General features: G+C 42.5%; 1 protein-coding gene across 1 annotated transcript; it reads left to right on the top strand.

The window, feature by feature from the left end:
- Nucleotides 1–534: 534 nt before the first annotated feature.
- adamts15a (ADAM metallopeptidase with thrombospondin type 1 motif, 15a) lies at nucleotides 535–13,338 on the top strand. The gene is made up of 8 exons (XM_041051729.1): nucleotides 535–1,708; nucleotides 6,328–6,460; nucleotides 6,598–6,765; nucleotides 8,333–8,616; nucleotides 8,721–8,898; nucleotides 9,006–9,178; nucleotides 10,025–10,200; nucleotides 10,334–13,338. The coding sequence occupies exons 1-8, from the start codon at nucleotides 773–775 to the stop codon at nucleotides 11,118–11,120; spliced, it is 2,835 nt and encodes a 944-aa protein (XP_040907663.1). The 5' UTR covers nucleotides 535–772; the 3' UTR covers nucleotides 11,121–13,338.
- Nucleotides 13,339–13,590: the final 252 nt, after the last annotated feature.

Below are 13,590 nucleotides of genomic sequence, written 5' to 3'. Positions count from 1 at the left end.
TAATATGAGTAGTCTTTTAATTGAAGGATCCCAGTTATTTTACTGTTGTCCACCAGAGGTCGTACGAGTTTTATAGAAAAACAACTCTTACCATGACATGATATAGTGACTTGTGTCATTCTTACCTTATTTTAATATCTCTGTCATATTCCAGCAGCTCACTGATTTTCTATATAAGATGCGCTGTTTGGAAGTTATTATGGTATTCTTCTTAGCTGCGGGGGGCATCTGTGAAAGATTGAAGATTGAAATCAATTTTGTCAACTTTATCTTCATTAACTTCAATGATAGCGGGTTATGCAGATTATGAGGCGCCAGGCAGAGTCTCGGCGCTCAAAGCTCTGGAAGTGGGAGATCAACTAATCCATCACAGTGCGATGGGACATGATGATAGGCCCTGCAGTTTGCTGTGAACTTCAAGTGGGAAATCTTCCAACAGAGACACGCATCCAATGAGCGCGTCCAAAGACTGCCCCCCCCCCCAAAAAAGAGATTGAGTTGCCATGTTTTTACACATGACGAAAATGCATTAAGTCCACACAACGCAGCAGTCGACTCAGCACACACAGGTGGAGGATGGGAATGGGTCATGATCAGGAGGAGTTTTCTCTGAGTGGACTTGTACGACCTGCATTGTTGTAGAGTCCTTCGCGCTGGATTATGCTCTGCATCCTGATCTGCGGCTGTCACCACTTCCACTGAGTTTGCAGAATCTATATCATTTTATTTTCTCTGCTGGTCATTGCATTCTTTACTGAATGCAAACATCGTCATGTTCATCAGAACGACTTTTCTCCTCTACTTTGTGGTCTCACTCACTAAACGTGTTCGTTGCATGGAAAGTGAACTTTGTTTCCCAGTTAGATTGGATAACCACAACCATGACAGGAGGGATTTTGACAACGATGTGGGTATCCTTAAGGGAAACTCTCTCCTAAAAATACGAGCTTTCCAGCAGGAATTAGTGATTGATTTACATCAAGACTCTAATTTCATTGCTCCTTCCATTTCTAACCAAGACGCAGTCTGGGTCTCCAACTCCGATGTCACCACTGACCTAAGCCGGTGTTTCTACTCCGGATATGTGAATGATGACCGCTATTCTTATGCTGCTTTGAGCCTCTGTAAGGGTGTACACGGTGCGTTTGGCTTTCAAGGATGGGAATATTTTATCAGCCCGGTGCAAAATGACACCGCAAGCGCACAAAGCGCTCACATCATACGGCGCAGACCCAGCAACAACCTGAAGCCCAATTCAGCTTCTAGGTGCGCAGTGGACAGCGACTTAAGTCTCCAGGTTGCGCAATCGCTGGAGAAGTACAAGCGACTAAAAGACAACAGCAATGTGACCGAAACGATGCTGAGGAGGATGGGGAGAGCCAAAAGGTTCGCTTCAGTCCCTAGATACGTGGAGACGCTCGTGGTGGCGGACGAGTCCATGGCGCAGTTCCATGGAGACGACCTGAAACACTACCTCTTGACACTGATGTCAGTGGCAGCGAGGCTCTACAAACACCCCAGTATTCTGAACTCCATCAGCATAGTAGTTGTGAAGATCGTGATTATAACCGAGGAGGACAAAGGACCCAAGGTGTCCGGCAACGCAGCCATGACGCTGCGAAACTTTTGCACCTGGCAAAAAAAGATGAACAAAAACAGCGACAAGCATCCAGATTACTGGGACACAGCGATCCTTTTCACTAGACAGGTAAAAATGCTTTGTTTGAGCGCGCATAACAGAGTCTGAAGTAACAGAAGAGGGGAGAAGGCGCTATTTTAGGAAGCGCAATTACACACTGAAACGCATATATGATATATTTCTGCAAATATAATGTATTCATCTAAATAAATCATATAGGGAAAACAAAAGAATTACCACATATATATATATATATATATGTTGTAGACTTAACACGACAGACTTCCCCTCTGTCAGTCCTGCTTGATTTGTTCTCCAAACACACTCTCCACCTCCGGTGAACTCTGGGAGCAACTCAGTGAATATCCATCCCACCAATAGCATCGCAACTTTGACAGTGAGGCTAGATCACAAAGGAAATTACTTGAGCTCAGCACAGCAACAGCCTTGATTGCTTTTCATGGCTCCTTAGAGGATAGTTTTATAGACTTGGAACCCACCTTCCAGTCCTCTCTGCACTCCTAAATATTTGTTAGATGACACAGGGTCAGAAATGAAGTCAGTGTTCACATTCATTGGTCAGTGTGTGTAACCCACTGATCTATGATGAACTGTCTGCCTTGTGTAATTGGGCCAGTTTTAGTTCATTTTGGCACTGAAGACTTGGAATAAAGTGGATGGTTTAACCCAGAATACGCATTTAATTACTCAGAAAGAGAAGGTTTAGATATTGTCTGCAGCCTAAGGGTCAGCTGTAATTCACAATGTCACAATGCCTCTGCTACTAGAATTAAAGAATCACGACAAGACACGTGATGGTATAAGACCTCAAACAAATGTTTGTTATACCTGTAGCTTTACCAAACATAACGACCATCAGTGCCCTCTGGGATTCACTTGTCGGAAGTGTCTTGTTTTTCCCAACCGTTCCCATTCTTCCTCCAGCTGTGGGTTTTCCAGCCCTACCCACCACCTTCCCTGCTCCTCATTAAACAGGTCCCAGAAGGGAGAAGTGGAGGGAGTGGGGAGCTGAGGAGGTGGTGGGGGGGTTCCTATGTTGATGTCTGAGATGTCACATCCCTCCATGTGTAATGCCCCACCTGCTCCCCATAAGTCTGAATCAAGCTGCTCCAGAGGGGCAGTTCTGCACAGCTGCAGTCAGCCTGCACAGTTGCATCTCTACAGCACATTCTTCACTCTGTCATACACTTCCTCTCTCATTCATTCTTTCTGCTGTAAGGATCCTATATACGTACAGTATGTTCTTCCTGTTTACGCCATGATACCAAATCTAGAGTGTTACCAGGTTGTGGGATCATTAGCAGAGCTGGTGTTATAAACTCTGTAGCCAGTTTAAGTGACCCCATTCGACTGCACTGGATGTGCCCACAGACAGTGAGTCATGTTGCTACAATTTGCTATATAAAGCAGAACCACAGGCGTCGAAGGATTCAGTCAGTGTTTGAGTTAACATTAAACTAGACTAAATGAGTGATTTCAGCAGCTTTGATCAGAGGTTTGACAAACTGTAACTAGTACAGTGTTTCAGAAGCCGCTACGCTTACCAGGATCAGTCAAACAAAGAAAATTTCTTGTGAGTAGCTCTAAGTCTCATGGGTGAAAAACAAATTCCTTCTGATGGGATTTCTTGCAGAAACTGTCTAAGAAACACAGAATGACAAAGAGCAGAATTTATACAGTACAACAAGCAAGAAATGTAAATATTTAAGTTGTGTTTTGTAGTTCTTCAACATATCAATTATCACCATCCATCAAACTAAGCTGCTTTTAAGTTACAATACAGCATAAATTACAACATAAATGCCTGTAATGACATTTTACTTTGCAATAAATAATGACATTTCAGCTTTATTCACAAATAAATATGAAGGTGAATCTATCAGATAAGATAATATTGTTTTGGGTTTGCTAACTTCACGTGTAAAACATCCAGGATCTACACACTTGAAGGATTCAGTGCTCCACTATATATGTAGTGCCAGGTTTTGTTTGTTAATATCTATATCCAGATTTTTTCTTTTTACCAAATCTTAAGGTAAAAAGAGAATATTATACACTTTAGTATTTTAGCTTCAGATATCAGACATGCACGCATGTCCACTGATAATCAAATCAGCTGAAGGTCAAAAATTCCCTACAATAGTCAGTCTTCTGTTGATTTACAACTTCGTGACTCAGAACTGGTCAGTTCTGTCAGTGGTATTGTTTTGGTTTACCATAGCTTTCAGTAAGCATTTAAGGCACGTCCATTGTCTGCTGTTTACCAGCCCACAGAGTAATTTGTAGGTTTTATGAAGACCAACTCGGTGCTGTCCAGAGGCAACTGTGGTTGTCTTTAAACTCCATGATTGCTGTGTTAAGAATGTTGCAAGATAGCTCATTTCATGAAGTTACTCAGAAAGTTCATTGTATGTAAACAGCCAGTCTCCAAAAGATTGAATCCAACTGTAAATCTGACAAATTTATATTTCCCCCGAGAGAAGGGGGGTGGTTGTACTTTAGCTCACAGCATGTTTGTCTCTGTTTCATGATAGATAGTGGGTTGAGAAAGACAAGAATACACCCAGATATGTCCGGATGTCATAAACCCTTTCTGTGATATTGCTGAATCAGGCCTTTTTTTCCACTCCTTGCAATCTTTAGTTTAAAACGGCACTAATGGAAGCTCTGATACTTTTGAATATTGCATCCAAAATACAAAATCTAATAGTCCAGGCTGTAGTTTTAAAAGCTTGGAAATCTGTACGCAAAATAAAATGGAAATATTTCTTTGCTGAGATAACTTATTGTTTTTAAAATGCAGAAACACAAAAAATACAAAGATAGATGACAGATGTGGGAAGTAGGGCATAGCAAAGAAAAAACTCATTGACACTGCTGTTTCTTCTCCCCTGTTCATCTTGCTGCTTGCAATTTTTTTTTTTTTTTTTTGCTCGTAAATGGCCCAAACGTTCAGATGAAGTCTGCACACATGAGCACATCTGGACTAGATTTGCACTGGCCAACAATTGTGGTTTTGTGGTTTATTCTAGGAATGATTTGTCATAGCACTCGAAGTCTTCACTTGGCATCGTGTTTTATGTGTACATTCAGCGCGGCAGAGGATAGGAGGGACTGCATGACATTGGACCAGTGCTGTGCTTTATCTGTAATAGCTGACCGCCACTAGTTTTTCTGTTTTTGGGTATGTAGAGACAGTGCTGTTTAGGGAGCAGGCAGATGGGCGGATCTCTGTGGTGGTTGCTGCTGAAGCTGTCCTGTGATTAGGAGGTTCAGCTCCAAATGGATACTCACTAAGATTGGGCTCTAAAAACCTTGTGGAGGAGAAATAGGTCATCTGGAAACTCTGCTCTGGCATGGAAATGTTATGATTGGGGACAGTTACATTACCTCATAGAAGAAGGTGTGCTCTAAACACTGTTGCCCACTAAAAACACTTAAAGACTGGGTGGTGGAAAGCCTTGCTTAACACTATCAAATCGTTTCCCAATCTCTAGAAAACAAATCTTAGGTTAATGACAGCAAGACAGCTTAGAGGCCCTGAGAACACGTTGTATCAGTCAGCTTCTTACTACGAGTGATGGGGTCCTACAAAAACACACTCTTCTGCCAAAGTTACAACAACAGTTTTGGTTGTTTCACAGTGGAGGTTTCTGTTTTTCTTTTTTTTCTCTCTGTGCTGTTTTCATTAGTTTAAAGTGACCGTGGCTCAGCAGGAAAAAGGTGACATATTTCTAAGTTGGGCTGTTTGCTACTTGTAATCTAATCAAACCACACCAGCACAGTCCTGATGAGGTAGATGAGTTTTGTGGCATTAATCTTATCATAAATTTGTTTTTCATTTCATTTTTTTTTATTAACTTTAACTTTGATTTCTTTTTTTTTAGTTTTAGATGTGAATATTTAAGGCTACAGAAAAATACTTCTGATGAGAAAACATGTTTTTAGGGACTTTAAAAAATAATTCCAGTTTATGAGAACTTGGTTCTTATTTTTGTAGCTTTGGCCATTGTGTCTATTGGTATTAATAAAATTTTACTCACCAAGTTAATTGCTGAGGTCTGGAAACAAGTTGACATCACTAAAAAGAAGTCAGACAGGGGCAATAAACAGTCTCACCATCAGACAGCTTTCAAACACACTCCCACATTAGCCAGATGTTTTTGGGAAAATTATTACCCAAACTGTCCATTGTACTTGCTGTAGTTGGCTGCACACAGCCTGCTTGTGCACTGACCCAGTATTATGGATACTTTTCTGGAGCACTCACTTTAAGTTTTAACTGCAAATAAAGTGGTTTAAATAACCCATAATTAATAATTATCTGATCACCTGAAAGATAAAGTTTCTTTCCCGTCCGGACTTTGTTTTGTAAATGTTACTGTGTTCCTATACCACAGCAAATAACTAGATGATTGGAGAAGCCCAGCTTCTGATGTCTGATGCTGAAAGCTCCAAAACACCCAGTGACCCACATCACTAATGATGTTTCCCAGATGTATATCGCAACCAGATTACACTGTTACCATGAGAGATGGTGAAGGCCAAGCCAAAACTGAGACTCAAATTGAAATACACTGGAGTTTATGAGGTGCCATGTTCTCCTGGCTTTTTCTTTAGCTCTGTGCAGCTCAGACGAGATGATGTAAATTCTTTTTTTTGTCCAGGACCTGTGCGGTGCCTCCACCTGTGACACTCTTGGTATGGCGGATGTTGGCACCATGTGTGACCCCAAGAGGAGCTGCTCTGTGATCGAAGACGATGGCCTGCCTTCAGCCTTCACCACTGCCCATGAGCTTGGTGAGCTCTGCCATTCATCATTAAATACACAATAGTACTGCAGTGTTTTCTATAGTGTGAATGCATATACGCAATCACAGATACAAAGCATCTGTGCCTCCATGACAGACGTTTGGCATCTTGTTCCCTCTCTACAGGACACGTGTTCAACATGCCACATGACAATGTGAAGGCCTGTGAGGACGTGTTTGGGAAACTGCAGGACAACCACATGATGTCTCCAACGCTTATTCAGATCAACCGCACCAGCCCCTGGTCCCCCTGCAGTGCTGCCATCATCACTGAATTTTTGGACAGCGGGCATGGTGAGTTTCCACCACCCCTGACCCCTGTATTTGAGTGCAAACAGCCTCATAGAGCGTTTGAAGGGGTGTGAAGCCAAAGTCAAGACAGACGCATTAAACAGACTAACTGAAGGATCTGTATGCAGCAAGGCACTGATCACATTAAGAGAGCACATCCTCATAGTGATAGTCACATAATTAGACTGTTATCTGTTCATAGCTCTGTCCTGTTTGTCACTGTGTCAGTATACAGTGTGATAATCATGCTGCTGTAAAAGAGGAGCTGACTCTTGTTTTGACATTTCCTAGTTTTGCCAAAGTTTTCTGGGTTAACAGCCTCCTGAACAACAATCATTTTAGGTAAATGTAAGTGCGAGCATGATTGAATTTCAGCATCCATCTACTCTTTGAATGGGACATCTACCTAACCTATACTACCATGCTCATAGAAATGACTAGCAAAAGCCAGAAAGAAATTCATTTAGATGCGGACTGTTTGCCAAGCAGGCCAGACCACAGGACTCGGCCTCGAAGCCATGCTAAAATTTTATTCTAAAACTGCCCCCACATCTGTCCCAAATTAGAGGGCTTGTTCTGGGGAGAGTCACCACAGTGGTTTGGACAAGCGAGGTGTATCTGCCCAGTGTTTCCCATGCAGGTTTGCTCCAAATAGACAAACATTTTTGCTTCTTTCTGTGTCCATTTTAGAGATGGTCTGAGAACAAAAGAACACAAACTGGTCTGGAGCAAGACACAGGGGAACATTTTTTTTTTTTTACTTGACAAGGAATGATTTCTATCTAACAGTGTTGTGTGTGTGTGCGTGTGTCATAAATCTAGACTATCTACATGTAGCCACATGTCTGAGGCAGTTTTCATGCAGTGCTGCACCCAGAATTATTTGTAACCTGTTCATTCATACACACACACACACACACACACACACACACACACACACACACACACACACACACACACACACACACACACACACACAATACCAGCTATTGTTTCCCATGATTGCTCTTTGGAGACAGAGTGGGAAGGAAGAGGAGAGGTTCAGCTTTTTCAGTGTAGACTTGTTTATATAGCATTGTACTGTCAGTTAATCTGTGCGCTTCTTCTGCCAAATTTGTGGTGAAATGGGAGGAAACAAATTTGCCACCAGTTACAGCTCTTTCACTCGCTGCCTTATTATCTGTTGTGAATTCACCACAACACAAATGGCATACTAAACTAAATACTAAACATACTACTACTCTTAGTAAGTGAACCCAGCTTTCCTTCAGTGCGAATTACTTCTTTTGAATGTGTAAATTCCCCATTAGTTTGCAAAGTTGTGTGCTTTTTTCTAGGTTTCCTCCTGGAAACCTTCTCATCCACTGACGTTGATCTTTCACGTTTCCAAGCACCTGCTCGTCAAACTCTTCTCATTATCTGCCTGTTCCTGGAAAGGTTTCTGAGCGCCATTTATTGTAAATGGGGTCCATGCTTTTGACCTTTGCACTGTGTGCTAGGAAAGCAATAAAACCAGAGATGACAGCTGGTATAGCTTCAGTGTGTTCCTTACTGAATCTCACTCTTCTAGGGGAATGTTTGCTCGACCAACCTCAGAAACCGCTGACCCTTCCTGACTTGCTGCCGGGAACATCCTACATCCTGGACCGTCAGTGTGAGCTCGCTTTTGGAGAAGGCTCCAAGCCATGTCCCTTCATGCAACCACCATGTGGTCGTCTGTGGTGCACAGGAAAGTCCAATGACCATTTGGTGTGCATGACTCGGCACTTCCCCTGGGCAGATGGCACCCACTGTGGGGATGGACAGGTGTGCGACCGAGGCGTCTGCTCTGACAAGCAGGTCCAAAATGTGAAGGTCAGACTCTCACACATACTCAGCTCTTCATATTTACCTTAAACTAGACTGGGATGTGATTCAGAAGGTATTTGTTGTTATACTTTCTGTTTGTGTATTTCCAGGTGGACGGCCGCTGGGGTAAGTGGGGGCCATTCGGTTCCTGCTCGCGCACATGTGGAGGCGGCGTTCAACTGTCTAAAAGGGAGTGTAACAACCCAGTTCCATCAAATGGGGGTAAATACTGCCAAGGGGTTCGGGTCAAATACCGCTCCTGCAACCTGAACCACTGCCCTGACACAGGTACGAGTAGCTCAAAACTGACAAGTATGTCCAATGACATTTTTTCCCCTGGAGCACTCGCACCTCTCACCTTCTGTACGCTCCCTCCCTCCCTCTCCTGTGTGTAGGCAAAACTTATCGTGAAGAGCAGTGTGAGACCAGTGGCCGCAATTTCAACAGTAACCGTATCGCTTCCTCTGTGGTGTGGGTACCAAAGTACTCTGGAGTGTCCCCTGATGACAGGTGTAAACTCATCTGCAGGGCTAATGGCACTGGCTACTTCTACGTCCTGGCACCCAAGGTACACCTCTAAATGTATTCTCTTCTTTGCAGAACAAATGTAAAGATAATTTGATTGGAGATTAGAAAAAAAGTTCAACTAAATTAAAGTTAGATTTTGAGATATGAGGCCATGTGGGAGACTGTGAATATGCGTCAGCCAGCTGTCTCTGGTCTAGGAGTGAAGGAAGGAATGAAGGAGAAGAGGAGGACAGTTTATCTCTTTCAGATAACAGGGTGTGGAGTGAGCCTTAGCAGCAGTTAGAGGCAGAGTTCACACTTCACTCCATCATACCGGCTGAGGAGGAGTAGATAAGAGCACTCAGGGGACACGTAGCTCTGAATCACAGAGCAGCTGGATGTTTAAACCACAGTCATGACTTTGAACCAAAAATGAGTTTACAGAACTTTCTGTGTAAGTGCTTTTTGTGTACAGTGTCATTTAAAACGTGAGCTGGAGTTTGGTTCATTTACATCTTAGGATAAAAAAAAAAATAACTGAGTCAGGATGCTCAAAACCACATTAAGCCAACTTATCAGTCACATATTTTCAGGCATACCAGCTGTGAGACTGATCAGGTCAACAGCCTCACAGAGCATAGAGTATCTCACATCATTCCAGTACCTGTGTACGAAATGGCTGCAGTTAATGTTTATGTGCAATCAACAGAATTCCTCCTTACATAACAAATAAAGCAAACTCTCACAGATTGTTATGTTGGAGAGTTGTCCTATTTTTTACAAAATGTGGACTGCAGTGTGTGTTGGATGATCTGTTGAGTTTGCTGCCTGTGACATAAGATTTTCGCTTTCCGTACTGTATAGTTTATATGAAAGGCTAACCTTTATGTGTGTTTGTACACTCCAGGTTGTTGATGGGACTCCATGTTCCCCAGACTCCACAGGAATATGTGTCCAAGGAAAATGCATCAAGGCTGGCTGTGATGGAAAAATTGGCTCCACCAAGAAGTTTGATAAGTGTGGAATCTGTGGAGGTGATAACAAGGGCTGCAAGAAGGTGTCAGGACTCTTCACAAAGCCTGCGTGAGTAAAACCCACAACATAGTGAATATTGCTTACGTCATTCTTTTTTTCCTCCTACATCAATATGATAGCATTATCAACTTCACTCCTCTATTATAAGCTCTCATTGACTGTAATATGTTCTGGCATGCAGGCACGGCTACAACTTTGTGGTCATGTTGCCGGTGGGTGCAGCCAACATAGACATCCGTCAGCGAGGCTACAAGGGAATGATGAGTGATGACAACTATTTGGCTGTGAAGAACAGCGAGGGCCATTACCTGCTCAACGGGAACTACGTTGTATCCGCTGGGGAGAGAGACATCATTGTGAAGAGCAGCCTGCTGCGCTACAGCGGCACAGCTGGTCTCTCCGAGACCCTGCAGGCTGTGAAGCCCTTGGGAGAAGCCCTGACTGTGGAGGTGCTGTGCGCAGGCAAGATGACACCTCCTCGAATCCGATACTCCTTCTACCTTGCCCGTCAACCAAAGGAGGACAAGACTCCGAAGAAGGAGCATATAAACTCCCATAACAGTGTCCTGGCTGAGGATAGTGTCAAGGAGAAGGGAGGAGACACTCTTAAGTCTTACAGCAAGGAGGATCCTGCTCTTGGGAAATGGATATCCGGGGGCTGGGACGCGTGCTCAGTGACCTGTGGCAGTGGTATCCAGAGGAGGATGGTGCAGTGTCTGAGACCGGACGGGAAGCCGGGATTGGACTGCGATTCTTCACAAAGACCCTCAGCCACGAGGGCTTGTGGAGACCCATGTCCTGAGTGGCATATTGGGGAGTGGTCACCTTGCTCCAGAACCTGCGGGAAGGGCTTCAAGAGACGACCATTGCACTGTAAAACCCAACCTGGGCATCTCCTCCCAAGGGACCACTGCATTGGCATACGTAAACCACAGGAGCTGGACTTCTGTAACCTAAGGCCTTGCTAGTGACTATAACCAATAAACTACAAAATTTTGTCTGAATTGAATGCATCTGCAAGTACTACACACACCGTCAGGTGCAGATTTTTCCACCTGCCTCATGCGACTGTTAGAGGATGACGGACACTTGCTTGGAAGAACAATGAGAATATTGGAAGGAGAGTGAAAGCCACAGGATGAATGCTGGAACATATTTTCACTGCCATCACTCTGACTTCAAAAGACATTATCCAGATCTAACTCTGATGGTAAAATAACATAATAGAAGGTCAAATGAAATTTTATTTGAATCCCTTGTACTGTCAGCAGATACAGAATACCCATTTGCAAATAATTAATCTGGTTTACCAAAAAAATGGGATTATAAAATGGGATCCTAGTCTGGATTCCATTTTATGTCATAATATTTGCAGGTTTCAAAGTTTTACTTGGATCTTGCAAATACATCAGTGAAGCTCACTGGTTGTTCAAAAAAAAAATATATATATATACTCCATTCATTTTTCAAAGAGAAAATGACACGTATAACTTTCTACCAGCTGGTCTAAAATGTAATGCCCATGTGCTGCACGTCATTTTATACAGAGAAGGACATTTTGTGCCTTGCATACCCATCTTTCAGTTTTTTGTTGTTGGTTTTTTTTTTTTTTTTTGTAAATCCTGGAATAGATTCAGAAATGAAACAGATTTACTGATGTATGCTAGTTTCAACATATTTGGCATGCTGTTCTTGCATCCTTTATCCAATCCAAATATATATTTTTAAATCTGTTGGAAAACAGCTGTAGCAATCCAAGCTGATGGAACAAATGATAGATTCCTACAGTACACTTTATCATTTTTTACATGTTTTGCTCCTAGAACTTTCAAAGAAACAAACTAGAGACCATCTTGAGATGGAATTCCTCCAGCCACAATGGCCGTCAACATGTTGATGCTCCAACCCTTAAACTACTGAGAACTCAGTGGTTTTTACTATATTTTTATGTGAGTTCTCTGTATTCATGAGTTGGACCACACCCATCTTCAAACTCTGTCTTCATTTTGATCTCAACTACACACCTGTAAAGTTTTGGGACTGCATCTTGTGTGGTTGTGACACTATCGCGTTGACAAAATCTGTCCACACCCAGACAGACAGACAGACATTTAAACACCTGCCATAGTACTCAAAACTGCCTCTGTGGTAGTTCCTGCTACGATAGGTGTCTTCAGGACCACATTTTGCCATGATCACACACACAATACCAGCCCTGCTGTCACATCTGGTAACAGTAATGATGTAATGAAGGAGGGCATCTTCACAGTGCTCTCCTTCAAAACTTGAAGGAAACCTCCTGCCTTGTATATGCTGATTTTCTGCAGACCTCACTCAGCACCAGTCATGGAAATAGTTTAAACTACAATCCGAGGTTACGCTGGTGGCTTTCATGACAGATCAAACTAAACAACGCAGGGCAGGAAACAATGACCAATGGTTTTCCCCCCTGTCAGCTGGTATGGCCGGTAGCTCAGTGATTTCATCAGGCTACATCCGACACAACATTGCTCATTTGAGATATGGGATTACCCTGATATCTCACACATATACACACTCACGTGCATGCACATACACACATATATATTGTGTTCAGTTCCTGCCCTCTGTGTTCCACATGTTTGATTGCTTCCTTCGTTTGACCACAACAGTTGTCTCCTCAGTTCATAGTGTTCAGCCAGTTGTGAAGCCTGTTAAGTCATGCCTGTCTGGCACAGTTACCACAGATAATTTATTATCAACGAAATGATAAAGCAGAGAGGGGAAGAAAAACTGGCAAGCCCTCTGTTACTGTACAGAATATGTGTTTTCCTGGATCTCCTTGTTCATGGCCCCACAGCCTGAGCCAAGATGTTCTCTCTACAAACTCAATGAAATCCTGTAATCCATTATATTCTTGTTTTGTTTCTTATGGGGCCACATTGTCCAGTCCAACATCCAACTACAGGATGGATCCTGCATCAGTTGGATTCCTATTTTTATTTTTTTTTAATCAGCTTTTGCACTTTGTATAGCAAAAGAAACCAATGACCTACAGGGGCTGTACTGTATACTATGTATACATTTATTCAGCTCTGTGCAAGAAATAATGTAAATACTTCTTTAATCATTTTTTACACAGGCATTTGTAATTGTCTTTGACTTCAGAATATTTATTCCAAAAATAAAGCCATTAATGAACAGCTACAAGGGGTACTGTTTTTTTTTCTTTTTGTTTTGTTTTTTTTTTTGGCATCGGGGCCTGGTCAAATCAAATTAATGATTGATTATTAATTAATTCCAGTGCAGTTGCTACGATTACTACCTTGAAATTTTGAGCCTTGACCTGCTAATTCACACCTTTGACTATTAAGCTGTCCTGACAGTCTTGACCCTAGATTACATATAAAAACATATGAAGATCTTTATATAAAGTCCATGGTCTTTACCTTTGAGGGA

The sequence above is a fragment of the Toxotes jaculatrix genome, chromosome 12, assembly GCF_017976425.1.
Source record: "Toxotes jaculatrix isolate fToxJac2 chromosome 12, fToxJac2.pri, whole genome shotgun sequence".
NCBI classification, from domain to species: Eukaryota; Metazoa; Chordata; class Actinopteri; family Toxotidae; genus Toxotes; species Toxotes jaculatrix.
This window is presented reverse-complemented; position numbering and strand designations above follow the sequence as displayed.